Consider the following 18,687-nt stretch of genomic DNA (forward strand, 5'->3'; position numbering starts at 1 on the left):
TATTTTTCAGCAGTCTTTGAAGGTATGATGTAAGTACTTTGAAATATACTGTTACAATCCTCCTCATATAAGAAAGCATAATAAAAACTGTGTAATTTGCAGCTATGTATGAGTTTTAATATATTCTAACACGGTTTGCGCCATATGTTAAATGAAGTGATATTTTAGTAATTTGTTGTTTTAAGTTAAATGTTACACAGACATGGCTTAGCTAAAGCCAGGACTATGTTATAGTTAATTTAGGATATTTATGTTGCTTTGATAAAAATGCTTTAGGAAAAAAATGGTTTCTGGTTATTGGTGTGCATCTCCAGGCAAAACAATGGCACTAACATATTCATTTTATTCTAGGACTAGCCTTAAAGTGAATAATAAAATAATCTGTCATCATTTACTACTTATAATTTCAAACCTGCATGACTTTCTTTCTTCCGCAGAAAACAAATGACGATATTTATAAGAATGTTGTTAACTGGCCTCCATTAACATGCATTGGTTTTGTGTCTATAAAAGTGAATGGGGGCCAGTGCTGGTCAGTTACAAACTTTCTTCAAAATATCTTATTTTGTGTTCTGTGCAAAAATGAGAGTCATAAAGGTTTGAAATATCAAGAGGGTGAATAAATGATGACATAATTTTAATTTTTTGGGTGAACTATCACTTGAGCCATGTCTATGAATTCGGGCACTAATGTTTTTTGCAAACAATATCAAAGCACAGAGTCAAAATGAGTGGTCAACATTAAATAATTTATTTCCCTTTTATTGATCATACATGCTTCTGTATAAATTGGGAAAATGTACATCTATGTACAAGAACCGTTATTACCACTTATAAGAAAACATACATAAATATTAGAGACATCATTTAAATGAGAACAGACAAAAGCTAAATTTTAAGTTTTTTGATATTAAATTAATTCAGAATTGAACAAATTGTACTGTCAAACAAACTCAAAATCCGAGACATTGCTATTGATAAACAACAAACAATTACAAATGCTTGTTTATTTGATCATTTTAACAATATGGAATACTACATTTAGTTTTGTATCCTTATCTAAAGTATCGTCCACAAGACTTCTGTATAAAGCTGCTTAGGAATGTCACTTGACACGCGTCTTAGCAGCTTAATAAAAAACAGAAAAAGCAGAAATTTCAGCTTAATAAAAACAGAAAAAGAAGAATTTTCTGGGATCACTGAAATACAAACTGTAAGTGGTAATAATGACTGCAACACATTCCTCATGTTTGAGGACTAGTTTCTAACACAGCCGAAAAGAGAAATGCTACACAAATTAGTGTTACTTGAAAGCCAGATGAATATATCAGGTACAGATGCGTCTTCCACGGACACAGATAGTAGTGCTGTTTTGATAACAAGAGATGATTATTGTACGAAGTTCAAAGCATGAAAAAGCTACTGGATGGCTGATTTTGATATCTTTACATCATTTCAATAGTTTTAGCACTCGAGTAGATTTTTTTGCATGTTAAGCCTTTATGGGCAGAATCCACAAAAATAAACCTGAAAATTCAATGAAATAATGAAAATTTTGCATAAAAAAGCCTGTTTGTATCGTAGCCTACTATAATGTGAATGAACTTGTTTTTTAACGTTATAAAATAGGGGGTGACCATTCCCAAGAAAATTATTTCACAATTTATTTTCGAAATGGCATCATCACAGGCTTCATTTTCTTTATGCAAAATAGAATTTCTTATCAAAATCAAAAATAAAGAACACACTTCTGTCCTTAAGGACAGTTTAGCATTACACAACCCAGGTCTGTTGTAGCCGGCATTTGCTTAGAATTGGGGGGAAAAAAAGGGGAAAAAACCTATGGCACAGTAATCTTGTTTACCACGAGACACTTAACCATTTCATATGATATTAATGAATTGTAACATGAAGGCACTACGAGAACGTTCATTGGAGGGGTGAAAAGAGACAAATTTATTAAAGCTGTGCGTCTTTAAGATACTCAATGACTCCACTTAAATGTCAATAACAGGTATACTCTTGAGAAAAGTATGAAAAAGCTCCAGTTTCATCTAATGCTTTATATGGGGGTCAGACTTTTTCTACCACAGCCTGTGATCGTCTGCCACAGATACTCCAAAAGCGCTAGAAACGAAACCATGAGCAGAAAACTGAAATGGGCCTGTATGGGGACTAATCACACTACTCAAAATCAGCACACGTATTTGAGGCTGATAAGTCGAATATCGATTTATATCTGCAACGCAGGAGTACATTTGCAGGAGCACAGCTTACTCTTCCTCCAAACGCCATTTCTGGGACTCCTCTTGTCGTGCGTCTGGGTGAATCTGGTTTCTCATGCCTCCCAGCACGTTGGAAGTTGCTTCTGTGGCAACGATGAGAGGTTTGACAACAGCAGGAGGAAGCTGTCGCAGGACTCCACCCACAGCGCCAGTCATGCCCCTTTGTTCGTGCTCACGTGTGGCAGTGTCATAAATGGTAAGGGCTGTATCTGTAATGCCCTGTAATAACACATAGTGGAAATGATGTGCAATGTTGTTTATATACAGTGTAGCGAGAGACTTAAATCAGTTTGGAAGGTTCTACCACAATAATTAGGGTGGGAGAGCTCATACCTCTTTCACTACGCTGTACGCTTTGGCAACTCCCTCTCTGAGGTCCACAGGTTGATTAGCCAGGCAGTAATGTGAGTACCGTTTAATCTTTTTGCATTCATTCTCATCTGGAACTGGAGAGACCATATCATAAGCGGTTTCAGCGGCCGCCTGGGCAAAAAACAGAGAACAGATCAGGTGAAATGTATATAACATCGATTAATCACAATTAATCGCATCCAGAAGAAAGGTATTTGTTTACATAATATGTCTGTGCACTGTGCACATTTATTTATTTATAAACACATACACATACATGTATATATTTAGGAAATATTTGCATGTATATATATATATTTTTATTTATTTATTAGGGCTTCAAACGATAAATCGATTTGTGTTTACATAATACAGTACATGTTTATGTATCAACATTTACAAATAATTGAAATTATATATAAACGTTGACAAACTTTTATATTTTTCTCAAATATATGCATTTATGTGAATGCGTTTATAAATACAAAATGAATATACACAGTACACAGGCATATATTATGTAAGCACAAACTTTTATTCTGGATGCGATTAATCGTTCGACGGCAATAATTTTTATATATAATTTAAATTACATATAAACATTCATTTATTTTTGTGTTTTCCTTAAATACATATATGTATGTGTTAATAAATACAAAATTAATACATATATTATGTAAACACAAACTTTTATTATGGATGTGAATAATCTATGAAGTAAGCCTACAAATATGTGTTTCTCATAGAATACACTTCCACAGCAAAATAATAAGAATAAAAAAAGATACACATCTGTAATCAGATACAGTTTCAAATGTGCTGTAAACTTTGTTTTATGCACACACGGTGCAGTTTTACCTGTATTGTTCGCACCATGCGATTGGTGAGTTCCAGAGCTGCCATTGCAGTGGAGGTTCCGAAGGAGGCGGTTCCGCGCTGGAAGCCGCGCACTATTCTCCCGTCCTTGCGATATTGTTCAATGGGCAACCACACTAGATCCCTAAAACCCTGAACTGCACAGAAACACCAGAAAATACAATGCTGCTATAAAACCCGAGACCTTTCACTTTTAACTAGATCACTTTTTATTTTATGATTATACAGGTTCAGAGACATTTAGTCGACAAAACAATTTAAAGCATTTACTTCACATGGTATATGTTAGAAGTGTTGTGCTAACCTAGCTGCACCAGGGAATGTATGGGCCCCACCCCTCCCAAAAGCCCCGGCAGTTGGTTCTTCTTGATGTCATTCAGCCACTCATTAATGGCATAAGAAAACAGCTTGTCAACACCCAATAATCTATTAAAAAACAAGCATTTCTGAATGAGCTTAATAGATAGTAACAAAGATAAATGTTTTTTTTATTTGTACACCAGTCTTACCCTTGTCGATAGCACAATCGCCGTAATTTGAGCTCTGAGCAGTTAAGTTGTGTCAGTCCAATCACGATACCAGCAAATGTGCCCTGAAAAAAAATTATACGTTTCATCTAGATACTGTATCATCCGATCATTTACTTTTCATAAATTGTCAAGGGCTGCAAAGCGATTAAACTGTTGATCGAATTAATTGCACAATGTGGCGATTAATTAATCAAATTAATCGCACATGAATCACACATCAAATTTGGCTCAGAAACTCAAAGTCATTATTATGTAAACATTACAAAAAGTAGCTATTTCTTGACAATTATTGTGAAATTTATCTTTTTACCACAAGCAACAGTCAAAATGTAAATCAGCTATTTCTGACCAAAGAAATGTCAGCAACTATTTGATGAAAGATTACATAGCACACCTGCTCCATGGCCATGTGTTTTCCATGGTAGTCTAATCTGATCGGCACCTCAGACGTGAACCGGAACTCTCTGGAAAACAACCCCATGCTTGCTGTTATTGATTGATTCATACTTGAATAACTTCATACCTTTTATGTAGATGGATAATCTACTTTAACACACCTGAAGAAAATGGGCTGGTCTGTGAACGATGAGGAAGCAGATGTATCGGTCTCAGTGGCGCTGTCTTGACTGCTGATGAGACTCGAGCCTCCACGTGCTTGTGTTGGCACCGAGATGATGGGTGCAGGCTCTTGACCCGCCCCTCCATTGTACTTTGAGAAATTGCAGGAGACTTCTGGGCCTGGAGGCTTCTTCATCGACACGCAGAAGACTGAAAAAACAATTCCATAAATGATTCAACTACTAAAACACGATTCAAGACCCTCTGAGTTTGTGTTTGAGCTGAGTGTCACCTTCTTGCTCCGGAGGGGAAAACAGCTCGACTTCTGCAGCCAAACTGGTAAAGAAATTCTTCAGAAAGAACAGAGCATCCTGTATGGAGAAAAAGAGCCCGCTTTCTGTTGGTTTCCAGCAAAAATTGACTGAATGTGAAGGGTGTCTGTGTCTGTACCTGGTCAATGTTTAGACGGAGAGGCATTAGAGAGACGCGCAGGCAGCACTCTTGAGGCGCCTGACCAGCCTCTGGAGATACATGCAGTGCTCTGACAGTCAACTAAAACACACAAACATCACACACTCCTTTCAGAATGATTTGTACTGTGCATAGCTTGAGTGCTGCTTTTAAAACAATGCAATCTGTCTGTAAATGTATTTTCGATCTCACCATGTTGGAGTGAGCTTTCCTGGGCATCTCCTTACTGGAATACAGGTAGAGGAACTTGTTCATCATGGAGGAGGCCAGTCTGTCTCGTATCTCCAGGTCTTGCACTGAGAATACCTGTCTGGACACCGGCTGCTCTGTTAAAACACCTGCCTCTGGTGTCATCTGAGGATACACCTCATGCTGGAACCGCACCTTTTAGGTATAATATAGCATTATAGGGATGATCCTTTTGGTAATGGACTATATGTGACCCTGTACAACAAAACCTTAAGTGTCAAGCTTTCTAGTGATGTATGGATCGTAAGAATAGGATACCCATACCTTGTAATTTGCCGATTACTAAAAATGTTCCCGTGCTACTTAAGACTGGTTTTGTTGTCCAGGTAGTCAAGCATTGTTATAGATTACACATCATCTCCCCTTCACCAGAATATGACTAACAAAGTTTGTGGTAGTAAAGCTGTATTCAAATGACTAGATAGCATAAAAAAGAAAGTATTTGGAATGTATAGAAGTTCTGGATTGTCTCTATTAGAATATACAACCTTTTTAGGTATATGCTTTTCTGGAGAAGTGGTGCCTGACTGTACAAAACCTGCCTGTACCAGAATGCTTTGGTGCTATAAGTAATTTTAAATGCGCAGCTATGTCATTGCTGGGTGTTTTTGCTACAGCCCAAGTCAAAAGCATACCTCTAAAACATGGTGCAGGACATACAAGGACCACTGATAATAACAGTAAAAGGTAATATTAATAGACCACAATGAACACAAATTTTCATATTATCCTTACTTTATTGTGACTCTGTATAGTTCTGTACAATTCAGATGCATGATTTTGCAAACAGTGCCGGATTCTTACCTTACTGAGCTGAATCTCCATAAGAACATCAGGGTTTCTGCCCCATCCTCCTCCAGCACGGGAGCTCCTTCTGGCTTGTCTAACAGGAGTCTGTGATGGAGAACTGTGTGGAGTGCACCTACAACACAAAAAACAACATCCAGCTCTCTTAATAGGTTGTCATTATGCAAGCAAACAGTTTCATTTCTGCGAAGCAAAACCACCTCCGTACCCTCGACTGCGAGCTGGCGAGGAGGAGAGCGCCCCGCCCCCAAAATCCTTTCCCCCATAGAGATGCCACACCACTGAGATCTCCTTGATAAGATATCTGACCTCAGGGATGGGAAATTGAAGTGGTCCCCTACTGGAGCTGATGCCCCCCACAGGCACACTGAAGTGGTCTTGCATCACTGCGATGGGTTCAGAGGTCAGCTTCTTTACCATAGGCTCCTCATCCGTTTCCTGAAAGATAAAGCCCATAAAGAAATATGAGGTCACATAAGCTAGCTATTTGAAAAAAACGTGATGTGATCATAGCTTCCAAAAGAACAGCTGACCGTTAGTTTGGAGCTGGGTGTGTCCAGGATGCAGAAGTCATCAGAATCGTGGGGCAGAGAGGGAGCCGGAGGGGTGATGAGCGGAGAATGCAGGGTGGGATAGGTGGGGCTCGGCTCCTGCCCAAGGTTTCCGCTCTCATCAGGAAAGAGGAAGAGATCAGATCGGGGTGCGTCGTGATCATGTGAGTGATCTTCATTGATACCTACAGCAGAGATTGACAGATACAACATCAATGAAATTTGAAGATGTCATGACTCAACAAGAAGAAACTCATGAAAAACAACTAAAAATAAAAACTTGTGAGCAGAGCCTGACCGTTCAGTTGCAACGTGTGGCTCTGAAGGCCGTCTGTCTCCTCCATAGCATCACTCATGAGATCTTGAAGAATCTGTTGGTCTGCTTCAGGAAGGAGAGGTGTCTGAGCTGGTGGGCGGCTCCCTGCTTCAGTCTGGACAACATTAGCATACATCACTTACAAAGAACAGCTCAAATAAGCCTCAACAAACCAGGTTTGTTTTGTTGAGAGGTCTGAAAAGAATGACGTCCACTTGAACTGACCTTCACTCTTTGCTTAGCGGGTCTGCTTTTGGTCTCCAGTCCAGAAGGGGCCAGTAGATCCCCATAACTGGCTATGTACTGAATAAGGTTCATGAGCGCGGCACAGGAGTCCGAACAGGTGCGAATGTGAATAACGTCACTTGAGCAACGCAGCTCAAACCTCGGCTCAGTCTACAAACATAAACATATACAAGACATGTGATAAATATAAGAAGCTCAAAGGTTCTGTGTGAGGGGGTAAACAACTCAAAGAGAGAACTTTCCTACCATTTTGCCATCGGTTCCTGGTTTCACTGCTGTGATCCTCAGTTCCAAAGTGCCCATATCAACCACCTGCACATAGTCTAAACAGAAAGAAAATCTAAAATGGCACTAGTGTCTTTCACTGTGAGATATGTCTTGGCATCATACATACAGTATGCGATTCCTCACCTCGAGCCAGATTAACAGATACAGCGTTGATCTTGTCAGACAGAAACAATGCGGCCTCATCTAAAATGATTCTAGGAGGTCAAAGATATGAATATCATTAGCTAGGTAACATTTCAGTAATAGCTGGTGTGGATGCTGAGATGATAAGAGCTCTACCTGAGGTTAGAAGAAGAGTGATCTAAAGACACGCTGCTGGAGATACTGAAGGTCTCCACGGTCAGCAGAGATCGCACTGGTAAATATAAGGGTCTATAGAGAGAAGACAACTGTTTAGTAGTGTAATAAATATCTATTTTTGCAGATTAAAAAAGAGATGAACGATATTTCATCCTAAATCGATATTTAAATTTGAAATAAAAATTAAATGCATCACCTGTAATCGAGGGAGCAGCTCCATAGATGCAGATGGAGGGTAGATACAGAGGTTTGGGGGTTGTACCCAAGCACTGGCTCATCTGACACATTTAAAAGGTCGACTATCTATACCGGAGAGACAAACCAAGTTATTAAGCACAGATACATTTCATTATTTTTCAAGTAAGACGTCAACTATCTTATATATTAACTCTACAAGTCAGTGTTCAGGTGCTGGAAGCTTTTTCTTTAGGTTGTTTGCATGTGGTTCTGTTTTACTACCTGGTTGTACCAGCCCAGATTTGAAGGCACCATTTTGTGCTGAAGTGTGACTCCCCTCATGCCAACGGCTATGATAAACTCCTGAGAACACAGAAACACACAAAATGGTCTCAGCAATTTTAACCACAACGGACAGGATAGCTTTTAAACACAAAGCATTCAAGGAAAAAGTTAACTGAGTTTTTTTTAAAGCGTAATGATTGATCGTAAGGTGAACTATATGCAAAAAGATGGAGTAGTTATTTAATCACAGTCATCTTGATATATTTAAAAATATACATATTCTGCATAAGGAACAATCATCTTAATTCATGATCCCCAACCTTTTGGCCCCAAACTTTTTATTTATCGTCATTGAAGTTTTTTTCAATCTTTAGTTCAAAATATCTGGCGTAGACAACCTTAAAGAAGACTCCTTTGTTTTACCATTTACACACGGTTACATGTCACAACCGAACAAAATCCATTTGTGTTTTATAATACAATAATCTGTCCACAGTTGCTGTAGCTCACCTTGACATTGCGCTCGGTGTTATGGGAAGAGATTTTAAGAGCGATGGACAGCATGCTATGAGGCTCAAAGTTGAGGCCCTCAGAGGGAGACACCCTCTCTGGTGCAGACTCAGACGCGTACATCACCGGCTCCAGCCAATGAGGACGCGTCCTGCAGGGCAGATTAATGGTCCAGTCAGGGGCGTCTCCTTCCACTGTGCCTGAAGAATTCAGAAACAAAGAAAACATCTAAATTAAAGAGCTATAATAACATAAGCACTAAAATAAAAAGGTATGATCAGCTCACTCCCTGCATCCAAAATTCTGTCCTGTAGTGAATTTTATGAAGTACATACTTCTTTTTGTAGTATTTACAATTGATTAACTTTTGGAAAATGGCCATCTGGGTATTTCTCATCTACTTTCTAGCTGAATATTAAGTTTTCAGACATTCTATTCATTACACATACCGATTTTCACAAGCTACACAAAATGGAAATATATTTATGTCCACATAAAAATAACAATAATGTGGACAGGAATCTGAATACGTCAACATCAGACTAACTTAAAAAAAATGAACAGACAGATCACAAACCGTGATGATAGAGGCAGGCCTGCGACGTGTGGAAACAGACGTAATGCTGGTCTTTGTAGCCTTCATGCTGTGTCACGCCGAACAGAGTCCCGTTTTTCACCTCCATCCAAAACTCTCCATGTTTGTTTTGTAACACACTCTTATCATCCTGCTGGATATATCGGGAGTCACTACATATGCAGGCTAAACAGTATCATCACTTTATTATTATTGTTCTGTTAAAATAAAATTATTTTACAACCGCTCTTTCTGTAGGCAGCTCAATAGTGTTTGAATCAAAGCAAATATCTCAATACTAAAACGCAATCTTTGAGATACTGATGTAATACCTTTATCTGTGTGTGTACAGCCACCAGGCCGTGGTTTATAGACAGGACAATGGAAAAGAGGCTCTGTGATGTCTTGGGCTGTATCTTACTCCTCTTCTTCTTCCTGCTCCTGTAGCCCAGCTCTGCGGGAGTGTAGTATAGGAGGGTCTCTTCCTCAGAACCGCTGTCTTCCTCTGCACACACAGACAAACACAGATGCAAACTGTTAAAAGGCCCATTACAGAACTTTAGAAAGGATCATAACATGAAAAGCAGGTTTTTAATGAAGGAAGGGTGTTTTTTTACCTTCCGGGCCTGCAGATCTGAACTGACTGAAGCTGTCTTTGCTGTATGTGTTGATGAGTTGACTGGCTACAGATAGACCAGCGCCATATGGGATGTTGTCCACCGTCTCCACTGGTGATGGAGCAGTGGGCTCCCACAGCAGCAGGTCATTATTAATCCTGTCCAAACAAAAGAGACGGTTGTTGGACAAACCACAGCTTTGGTTTAAAGTTTTATCAGGAATAAAAGTATTGAGGATTCAGGCTTACACTGTATCTAAACTATCAAGTTTTATTGATGTTCTAACACAAAATTTTGTTACCTGTTGTGTAATTTCTCATAAAATGATTTATTGGGCAAAGCGAGTTGAACATTGGGGAAAAACAACTCCAGGATGTAGCGAGAGTTGCTCATGGTTTTTTCCTGGAATTCCGTCATCTCCACCACGTCTCCTGGGATGACCATCTGCATCAAAACATGACACGGTCACATGGCAATATACAGCATGAGAAATGGAAAAAGCTATTAACAGATTTCTATATTTGTCTCAGGCTCTTAAAAAATTATGATGAAAGCAAAGTTTCTTTTTCCCCAAAATAAGGGTTGCAGCAAACAACATTATGCAAAATTCTGGCATTACTACTGTATCTACTTAAATTTCCAGTGTATGAAATTTAGTGGCATCTAGCGGTGAGGTTGTACTTGCTCACTCCACAGCTGCGTCCCAATTCGCATTCTATCCATCCTTAATAGTATCCGAAAATAGAATTAGTTTTTGCAACGCACTGAAATGTATATACTTTTCCAAAACAAAGACTATTTTAAAGAAAATTTTAAGTGTTTTACACAGTGTTGCAGTGATTATTATAGATGATTTATCCATGCAAATTTATTTTGGGCTTAAAATCTTTAATCAAAAACATTAAGCTCCTCTCCCCTCTCAACAACAACTCTTCACCACATGACATCAGCAACAAAAAGAGGTAGGACTAGACTGACCGTCCAATGGCCAGGCATTTTTAGCCCTCCTTTATAGGACCAACTTACAACAAACCAATCAGAAGGGGAAGGGAAAAATAAAGCCCTGTCCAAATTTTTTACAAATTTCTGAAGCTGTTTCACTCGGAAATACGTCACGTTACGAAAAATAAGTCATGAATTAGACAGCTTTCATTTTAAAGTAAAGAACTGTTTCTACCTCTTCGTTTTCATACATGACACGACGTGAAGAAAAAGGCGAGGGCTCAGGTTTGCCAAAATCACACAAATCCTTCAGAGAGTGGGCGGCTCCTTCCTCTTCTTCTTCTTCCTCCTGTGAGAGATCATCCACCCCTTCCTCCTCTTCCTCTGTTGTTACACGCTCTAGGATGGAGTGCACAGCCTTGGGGTTCACCTTTAGAACCACTCTGAACAGAAAAAGAGTTTTTTAAAAATCTGACATTCTTGTACCAAAAATACTCCATGATGCCTTGAGCCTAGCATACCTGGGCCAGTCGAATTTTCCACAGTCTGAGGACGTCATGTCCTCCTCCATGGTATTAGCTACTCTTAAGAACCTGGCAGCAGGGTGATCTTTGTCTTTTTGGAATGACCCTAGTGTATCAGAATAAATTCAATTAAATTTAAGAACTAATCTGTCTAACGTTTGAAAAAACTGAAGTGACTGTTCGTACCACTTAGCTCTTTAAACGTGAGCTCCATCTTGGTCTGCTCGGATGAGTTTCCTCCAGTTAACTCCGTCTTGAACTCCAGGTCCTCCAGTTCCAGACGCAGAAGCTCTTTCTGCAGGGACTTCTTAAACCAGGGCCCCCTCTCCTGATCCGAGCGCAGGTCAGGGATCGGAAACCGCACCACTAGAACCAGCAGGGGAGCGTTTACCGATACGGACACATGACAGTGCGCTGGGTTACGGCTATCGTCCAGAAAGACTTCAGCAAATGCCTTGTGCTTGTGAGAGAAACACAACTGTGATAAGAGGCAAAGGGCTATTAAATGAAAAGTCTGAATAGCACACAGTGAGGAGCTAGTGTTTCTCACCAGACTGATGTGCTTATTGTAGGACGTGTACATGTGAGACGCCATCATCTCCGTGGTAACCAGTTTCTGTGGCTGGAGCAGAGAGTTAAGCCTGTCCACGATACTGACATCACACTCCGTGCAAACTTTTCCCAGCTCAACCTGCAACTCTGCCTTGCGAGGTATAGCACTAAGACGTACCTGCCCGCCCTTATGAGAACAGAACAAGTGTTTAAAGACCATGTTTGTTGTCTTTGTGGTTGATTTTAATTAATAACTGCATGTTTGAAATTTATGCAAATAGTAATTCATAATGTCAATCAAAAAGTTTCGATTTACTTTAGCGAGAGAAGGACAAATAGATATTGTACCAAAATATACTAGATCATCCGTTAAAAAGTGTTGCATGGAACTTATTTTTTTTACCTGCGGGCCTCTGCGTTCTGTTAGTTTGTAGATTAGGTGCAGGCAAGGCAAAGGGGGAGATTCACTACTGGCTGGGACATCAAAAGTAAGAAGCTAGTGATTGACACAAAGAGTAAATTATTTCAATAGCCGATCATCAACAGAAATTCTGCATCGTGTCCATAAAAAAACTATTCTATGTTAGATCATTGTTTCCCAACTGGTGTGTCGCAAGACCGTTCTAAGTGGGTCGTGAAGTGCACAGTCTAAGAAACAACATCAATAAAAAAAACGTAATTCTAAATTTGTTTCTGATGGGAGATTTTTTTTTTTTGAAAGACGTGCGTGAAAACTGTTGGCAGATGCCTGAGCAGATGAGTGCTCGCTGTACCAATTCAACAGCTGTGTTTAGGTTAGATGTTGGCATGCTTAATGTCGGTGTCATTATTTTCTTAACTTTTTATGAAATAAGAAGTCGTTCACTTCAGAAAAACTAACTATCCTGTCCTGTCAGATGTTATCAGTGCTATATTCACGCAAATCCGGCGGAGTGCACTGTCTTCACTAAAGCCCAAAAGAAACTATGAGCATGGCTTGCAATGTGTGAAATAAAAGTTATTTATTAGTTAGTTAGTTATTATGCCATGTTATTTTCGCTTTGTGTTATTTTGTCTATGTTTATATTATGGTGGTAACTCAAAGCAATAATTTTATTTAAAAACTTGTTTGGGACTGCTCATAACCATAATTTAAAGACTGTTCATTCATCAGTATTAGTCACAAATATTGGATAGTATTTGAATATTAGTAACTCCTTTTTATAAACTACACATGACGTCATTTATCCTAAAACGTGATTTGCACTGCAAAAAATGACTTTCTTACTTAGACTTTTTTTCTTATTTTCCACTGAAAATGTCTAAACATTCTTAAATCAAGATGCATTTTCTTGATGAGTAAATTGACCATAGAAAATAAGTCTTGTTTTTAGTAAAAAAACATGAAATTTCAGTGAATTTGTGCTTAAAACAAGCAAAAATATCTGCCACTGGGGTAAGAAAAATAATCTTGAATTAAGGTTTACCTTTTCTTAGTCATTCAATTCAAGATTATTTTTGCTTGTTTTAAGCACAAAATCTCAGAAATTTCATATTTTTTTTACTAAAAACAAGACTTATTTTCTTAGGTCAATTTACTCATCAAGAAAATGCATCTTGATTTAAGAATGTTTAGACATTTTCACTGGAAAATAAGAAAAAAAGTAAGTAAGAAAGTCATTTTTTGCAGTGTGTTGCATAATGAAAATGTGGGTCCCATGGCCAAACCAGTTGAGAACAACTGTGATAGATTAGCTACGTATATTTATTAACATATCTTTGGGTGTGTCCGCATGTGTACCTCTGTGTATTGTGCTCCACTCGGTAGAGTGTGGCTGTCAGTAGAATACAGGCACTCCAGAAGCTCCACCTGGTTCAGGGATAGATCTGTGATCAGCGCCCTTACGTTGGAGCCTTGGCAGTGCTCGTATGTCACCTTTAATCCCTGACCTATGAATCTAAAGAACAAAAATACACACAAAAAGTTAATCTGTATTTAGTGGTACCCTTAAACGCCTTCCCTCTAAAACATTAAGACAAGTTCATGAACACTCGATTCCACAAGGCTCTGTATTGGGTCCTTTGTTGTTGTTGTTGTTTTACATTTGAGGATGCTCCCTTTGGCTTTCATTGTGACTTAAGTGCTAATGGAATATAATAAAATAGACGTAACATAGCTGAGAAGTTGAGAAAACTTAAAAGCAATACAAGATTTACCTTAGATGATCATGTGGACAGGCTTCATCAAATACAGTTCTTGATCTCATGAAATCTCCTACAGTGAGCTTATTAGCAGACAGAATACGGAAAAACTCAGAAGCCATTGGTGCGAGAGGGTTTTGGGATGTGTCTGGTGGTGAGAGGGGGTCAATATGTAGGACAGACAGGCAGAGACTCCCCACTGCTAGCCTGAGAACCAGCTCAGGCCTGGATTCATCACAGTGGCCCTTAGATGGATGGGCTACAGATCACAAATAGATTGAGGTGTGGTTAATTAAAATAGGGTACTAAAAAAAAAACCATAAAGCTGAGCTTTAAACACACAAGCTTAGTTCATCTATAAATTATAATGAAAGGCTCTCACAAGTTTGCCGGAGTAACGTTTGGGGGAACTGAGGATCTCTGGAAAATTGTGGCATCTCGTTGTTCTTTCTCTCTTTTTGTCTAGTAGTATCCATGTACTCATCCCACATATTCTGGAAAAATTCAAAACAGAACAGATTAAATGTCTTAAATTTTGTAAAAACATCTCATGGATACATTGTTTGGTGTAGGTCATTACAAAAAAAAACTGTACAATAAAAACTGTAAGACTTAAACTTGCTCTGTATTGAAAAAAGTAATTTATTAAACAGCTATACTTTTCATGTATTGAACATGTATTGAATTGCAACACATGAACACATGATCCCTGCTAGGGGGAAACCTACGGCAACATTTCCAGATGACGACTCCCCCAGGGAGGCAGAATAGTTGCTGCTTAGAGACAAATCCAGATCCACTGTAGGGGGATCTCCAAGAGGGGGAAGAGATGATAAGCTGTGTGACATATCCATCTCAGCCATTGAGAAAAAGACATCCTCTGTCAGACCAACAGAAAGGAGAAATATCAGTGATGTAAGTAACAGGAAAAGGAAATGCTAAGATAATGAACATCTCCTGAGCAAAACCTCTGCTGGATGCTGCTCTGGTGGTCTGACTCTCAAACAGGTCTCGGTCTGTGGCTCCTGTTATAGTGTCTTTCTTCATGCAGCGGTTTAGCTCCATATGGAGGCGATACTCATCTTCCTGTTGCATAGGACGACTTTTCCTGTCTTTTCCTAAAGCAGACCACTCCTGTCCAGCTACATACACACGATCACTCAGTCACACTCAATGAATGCACTTTAGAGTGGTTTATACATGATGGAAATTAAAAAAAAGCTTGAAAGGTGTCACCTGAACTGGAGAAGACACCAAACATGTCCAGTAAAAGGTGGACTTGACGGGGTGAAAGCAGCATGATTAGAGATTCAAACTGTCCATCGATGTCCAACTGTGAAGAAGAAATATCGGTAAAGTATTACTGTTAACAGAATTTCCAATCTGTTCAATACTTTTATAGCTTGCTAGAAGAAAAAGTCTGTAGGTTTGTAACAGTTCGCTTGTTCCCACCTTAGCTCCTGGCATTGCTTCATTTTGCTTCAGAACCACGGACAGCTCCAGTCGACCACTGAGGCAGCCTATCTGAACCGGCTCAAACGGCATACTGGAAGATACTGGTTCTGGGAATTGGGGGTGTGGCTCGCAGATGATTTTTGGGTTCCAACTTGGTGAAAGCTTAGGTTCAGTCTCCTGTATTGAGTAACGGACAATTTTCTCAGACAGCCTTGCCACTGGCTAGTAAGCAGCAACACACAAGTGTTCTTTCATTTAAAAAGCATACTGTATCAATAAAAATATTAAAAACATCTTGATTGCAGCTAAAACCGTTTGAGAGGATTGTTGGATGACACCTGGACAAGTAAACTCACTGTATGAGGGGGTGGTGATTTGAGGCCGGCTCGTGCTGATTCTGAAAACTCATCCCAGAACACAGCAGCACCGTCCAGAGTTAGATTTTTATGTGCAAACGTGGTTGGCTGATGGATATTGACACTTGAGCCCTCCTCCACACTATCATCACAATAAACTATCCTAAACACAACATCATCCAGAGAGAACATGGTGACTACTCAAACTAATACAATTACTCGACAAAATTAAGATCAAAGTCAGTTTGACAGTCAGACATTTACTTTCATCTTTAAAACTTACTTATTGATTCTGAGTTCGAGGGCAATGCCAGTTTTAGAGTTTTCAGGAACGTGTTCCATCCTTAGGATGGTATCCACAAAAGTGACCTTGACTCTTCTCAACACTAACATAGGAAAGAGGAAAACCCATAAATGAATGACAAATTTGTTAGTTTTAAATGAATAGTTCACCCAAAAATTTTAATTCTGTCATCATTTTCTTACCCATAAGATGTTCCGCAACTGTTTAAAAATCTTTGCTCTGAAACTAGAAGGTTCTGTGGCACCATTAACTACCACTAGTTTTTTCCTTACTTTGGTAGCGGATGGTGCCCCTGATCTGTTTGGTTAAGAACATTCTTGAGAGTGAGTAAATGATGACATTTGGATTTTTGGGTGAACTATCCCTTTAATGCTGCAATATTTTGTAGAAATATTGTAGTTTGGTAAAAGTGAGTAATTAAATGAAAATAAGAAACTGCTCTATAAACTTACAAGAAACAAACAAAGTACATTTTTTAATCTAGAATAAACATGGTCTATGGCGAGAAGGATACCCGTTTCAATAGTCTCTGCAAACTTCTCCAGCCCATCCAGAGCTGGGAAGCTCTCCCCCTGATCATCAGTGAGTCTTTGGCTTAAACAGTCTTTGGCCAGCTGCATGCTGCTTGTCATGAAGTTTGACAGGGACATGGGCTCAATGCCAGATGCTAAAAATGAATTAAAAGATAGACATACAGTACATGACAAAGTATACATACTAAACACAAAATTCATTACACTCAGTGTATTACATTAGAAAGATCTATGACATCACTACAGCATTTAGTCATAATTTACAAACGGGTCAAAAACAAAATATTATAGTAAACAGTACAGTAACCAGTACATTTGTAAATTTATTGCATATCATCTCAAAAAGGGATTGCAACAAGGTTTCTTACTCATGCGAGGTCTTGGCCTGAACACCATCTCCAAGCCCCTCACTTCCAGCGCACAGTTGTCCTGGAGCAGCGAGGCCCATGGAACAGTGAGGGAAATGGCCTGAATGAAGCCCTCACATACTTCAAATGGAGCATCCACAGACTCCAGGATCTCATTCAGGGACTGAAAATGCACGAAACAAACTCAAACTGTGGATAAACCATTCTGATGACTGTATATAATCAAATTAAAGTATTTTTTTGGAAACAGCACAAAATTATAGAACTAACCCATTTGTCCAGCGGCACTTGAGCGAGTGAGCCTGTGCCTTGATAGAGATCCAGGCTAAGCTGGTCCAAACTGAGCTTCTCTTGGAGGAAATTCCCAAGATAGCGATGCAGCAGGTACCTGCATGCCCGCTTCTTAATAGACTCAGAAAATGGCCATGGCATCTTGACCAGTGCTTGAGTTCAGCGTGTACTAAAACAAGTTTAGAAATACATTTTACTAAATAAAATAATCAAAACCTAATATCTATTTGATGGAGATCTCTGTAAACTATGGGAGCTCCAAGCCTAGAGTGACTTATAAATGGAGTAACTTAAATAGTCAAAATCCAGAGTCAATCATGACATGACAGATAGCACATAATAAACATAAAATGCAGGCGTCAAATGTGCATTCTTATGCAAAGAGTTCAAAAATGGTTGCCACATTCCCACACCTCTGTTTTCTGTAAATAACACATAAATAATGTTAATAAGCTGGTTATTTGGAAAGGTCTCTGATGGCAATGACTTGGTATTGATAAAGGATCCGACTTTCTTATGCCTTTAAAGTGATGTATCTACCTAATCAAACACACATCTGGATAAGAAACAATGTCACAAATTAGTCAAATTCTGAATGATTATGAATTAAAAATATCAAACAGAAATGCCAACAAATCTTTGCAGTATAGCATTAGAAAAGCCAGGCCATATTAAACCAAATTTAAAAGTCTACATTGACATGCAGACCCATATTTATCTGTCTGGCCTGCATGGTGGTGCCGTCTGGCTCTATATCTATAACAGCATGTTAACCGGCGTTTGCGCAATACCCTCAAGGTTGGGGAGTGTGATACCTGTCAACAATAACAAATCAGTCATGGCGTCCCGCTGGCCGACAATCAAACATGTTAAAATGTGACACCATGCGCCGTGCACTTTCAAAATAAGATATTTTAAGTCAAATAACTCACCTGTCTTTCGAAATAACTGACTAACCGTTGTTCCTTGGGTTTGGGTGAACTAGCATGCTGGCTAAACAGAATCCTTCAAACCTTCTTTCAAGTCTTTCTGTTCAGCTGAGGCTCGCGTAATCATAATAGATATAATACATTTAAGGAAATGGTCTTTGGACGAATTATAAGTGGATGTCCGGTCATGTGAAAGCAACATCACTGCCTTTCTATTTGTTTAGGTGAGGCTAATGATGGTGTTTACAAACACGCTTGTCA

The 18,687-nt window shown here is 39.0% G+C and overlaps 1 protein-coding gene across 2 annotated transcripts; it reads right to left on the bottom strand.

The window, feature by feature from the left end:
• Positions 1–728: 728 nt before the first annotated feature.
• Positions 729–18,685, bottom strand: atg2b (autophagy related 2B). 2 transcript variants are annotated; one of them, XM_056767377.1, is made up of 43 exons: positions 18,430–18,685; positions 17,477–17,666; positions 17,207–17,369; positions 16,820–16,972; positions 16,285–16,387; positions 16,002–16,164; positions 15,643–15,822; positions 15,427–15,523; positions 15,159–15,332; positions 14,919–15,070; positions 14,573–14,684; positions 14,206–14,449; positions 13,790–13,946; positions 12,413–12,505; positions 12,008–12,196; positions 11,644–11,917; positions 11,455–11,563; positions 11,169–11,376; positions 10,293–10,435; positions 9,992–10,149; positions 9,707–9,879; positions 9,378–9,525; positions 8,801–9,000; positions 8,288–8,368; positions 8,025–8,131; positions 7,808–7,900; positions 7,652–7,722; positions 7,487–7,563; positions 7,220–7,390; positions 6,977–7,109; positions 6,661–6,863; positions 6,336–6,565; positions 6,125–6,242; positions 5,264–5,455; positions 5,051–5,152; positions 4,893–4,971; positions 4,600–4,810; positions 4,437–4,506; positions 4,022–4,104; positions 3,817–3,938; positions 3,495–3,649; positions 2,619–2,768; positions 729–2,504 (listed from the first exon to the last, which is right to left on the bottom strand). In XM_056767377.1, the coding sequence occupies exons 2-43, from the start codon at positions 17,636–17,638 to the stop codon at positions 2,274–2,276; spliced, it is 6,234 nt and encodes a 2,077-aa protein (XP_056623355.1). In that variant the 5' UTR covers positions 17,639–17,666; positions 18,430–18,685; the 3' UTR covers positions 729–2,273. The 2 variants fall into 2 exon arrangements, with proteins under 2 accessions (XP_056623355.1, XP_056623354.1); XM_056767376.1 differs by having other exon boundaries at positions 9,378–9,528.
• Between the last annotated feature and the right edge of the window lie 2 nt (positions 18,686–18,687).

The sequence above is a fragment of the Triplophysa dalaica genome, chromosome 15 (genome assembly GCF_015846415.1).
Source record: "Triplophysa dalaica isolate WHDGS20190420 chromosome 15, ASM1584641v1, whole genome shotgun sequence".
Classification (NCBI taxonomy): domain Eukaryota; kingdom Metazoa; phylum Chordata; class Actinopteri; order Cypriniformes; family Nemacheilidae; genus Triplophysa; species Triplophysa dalaica.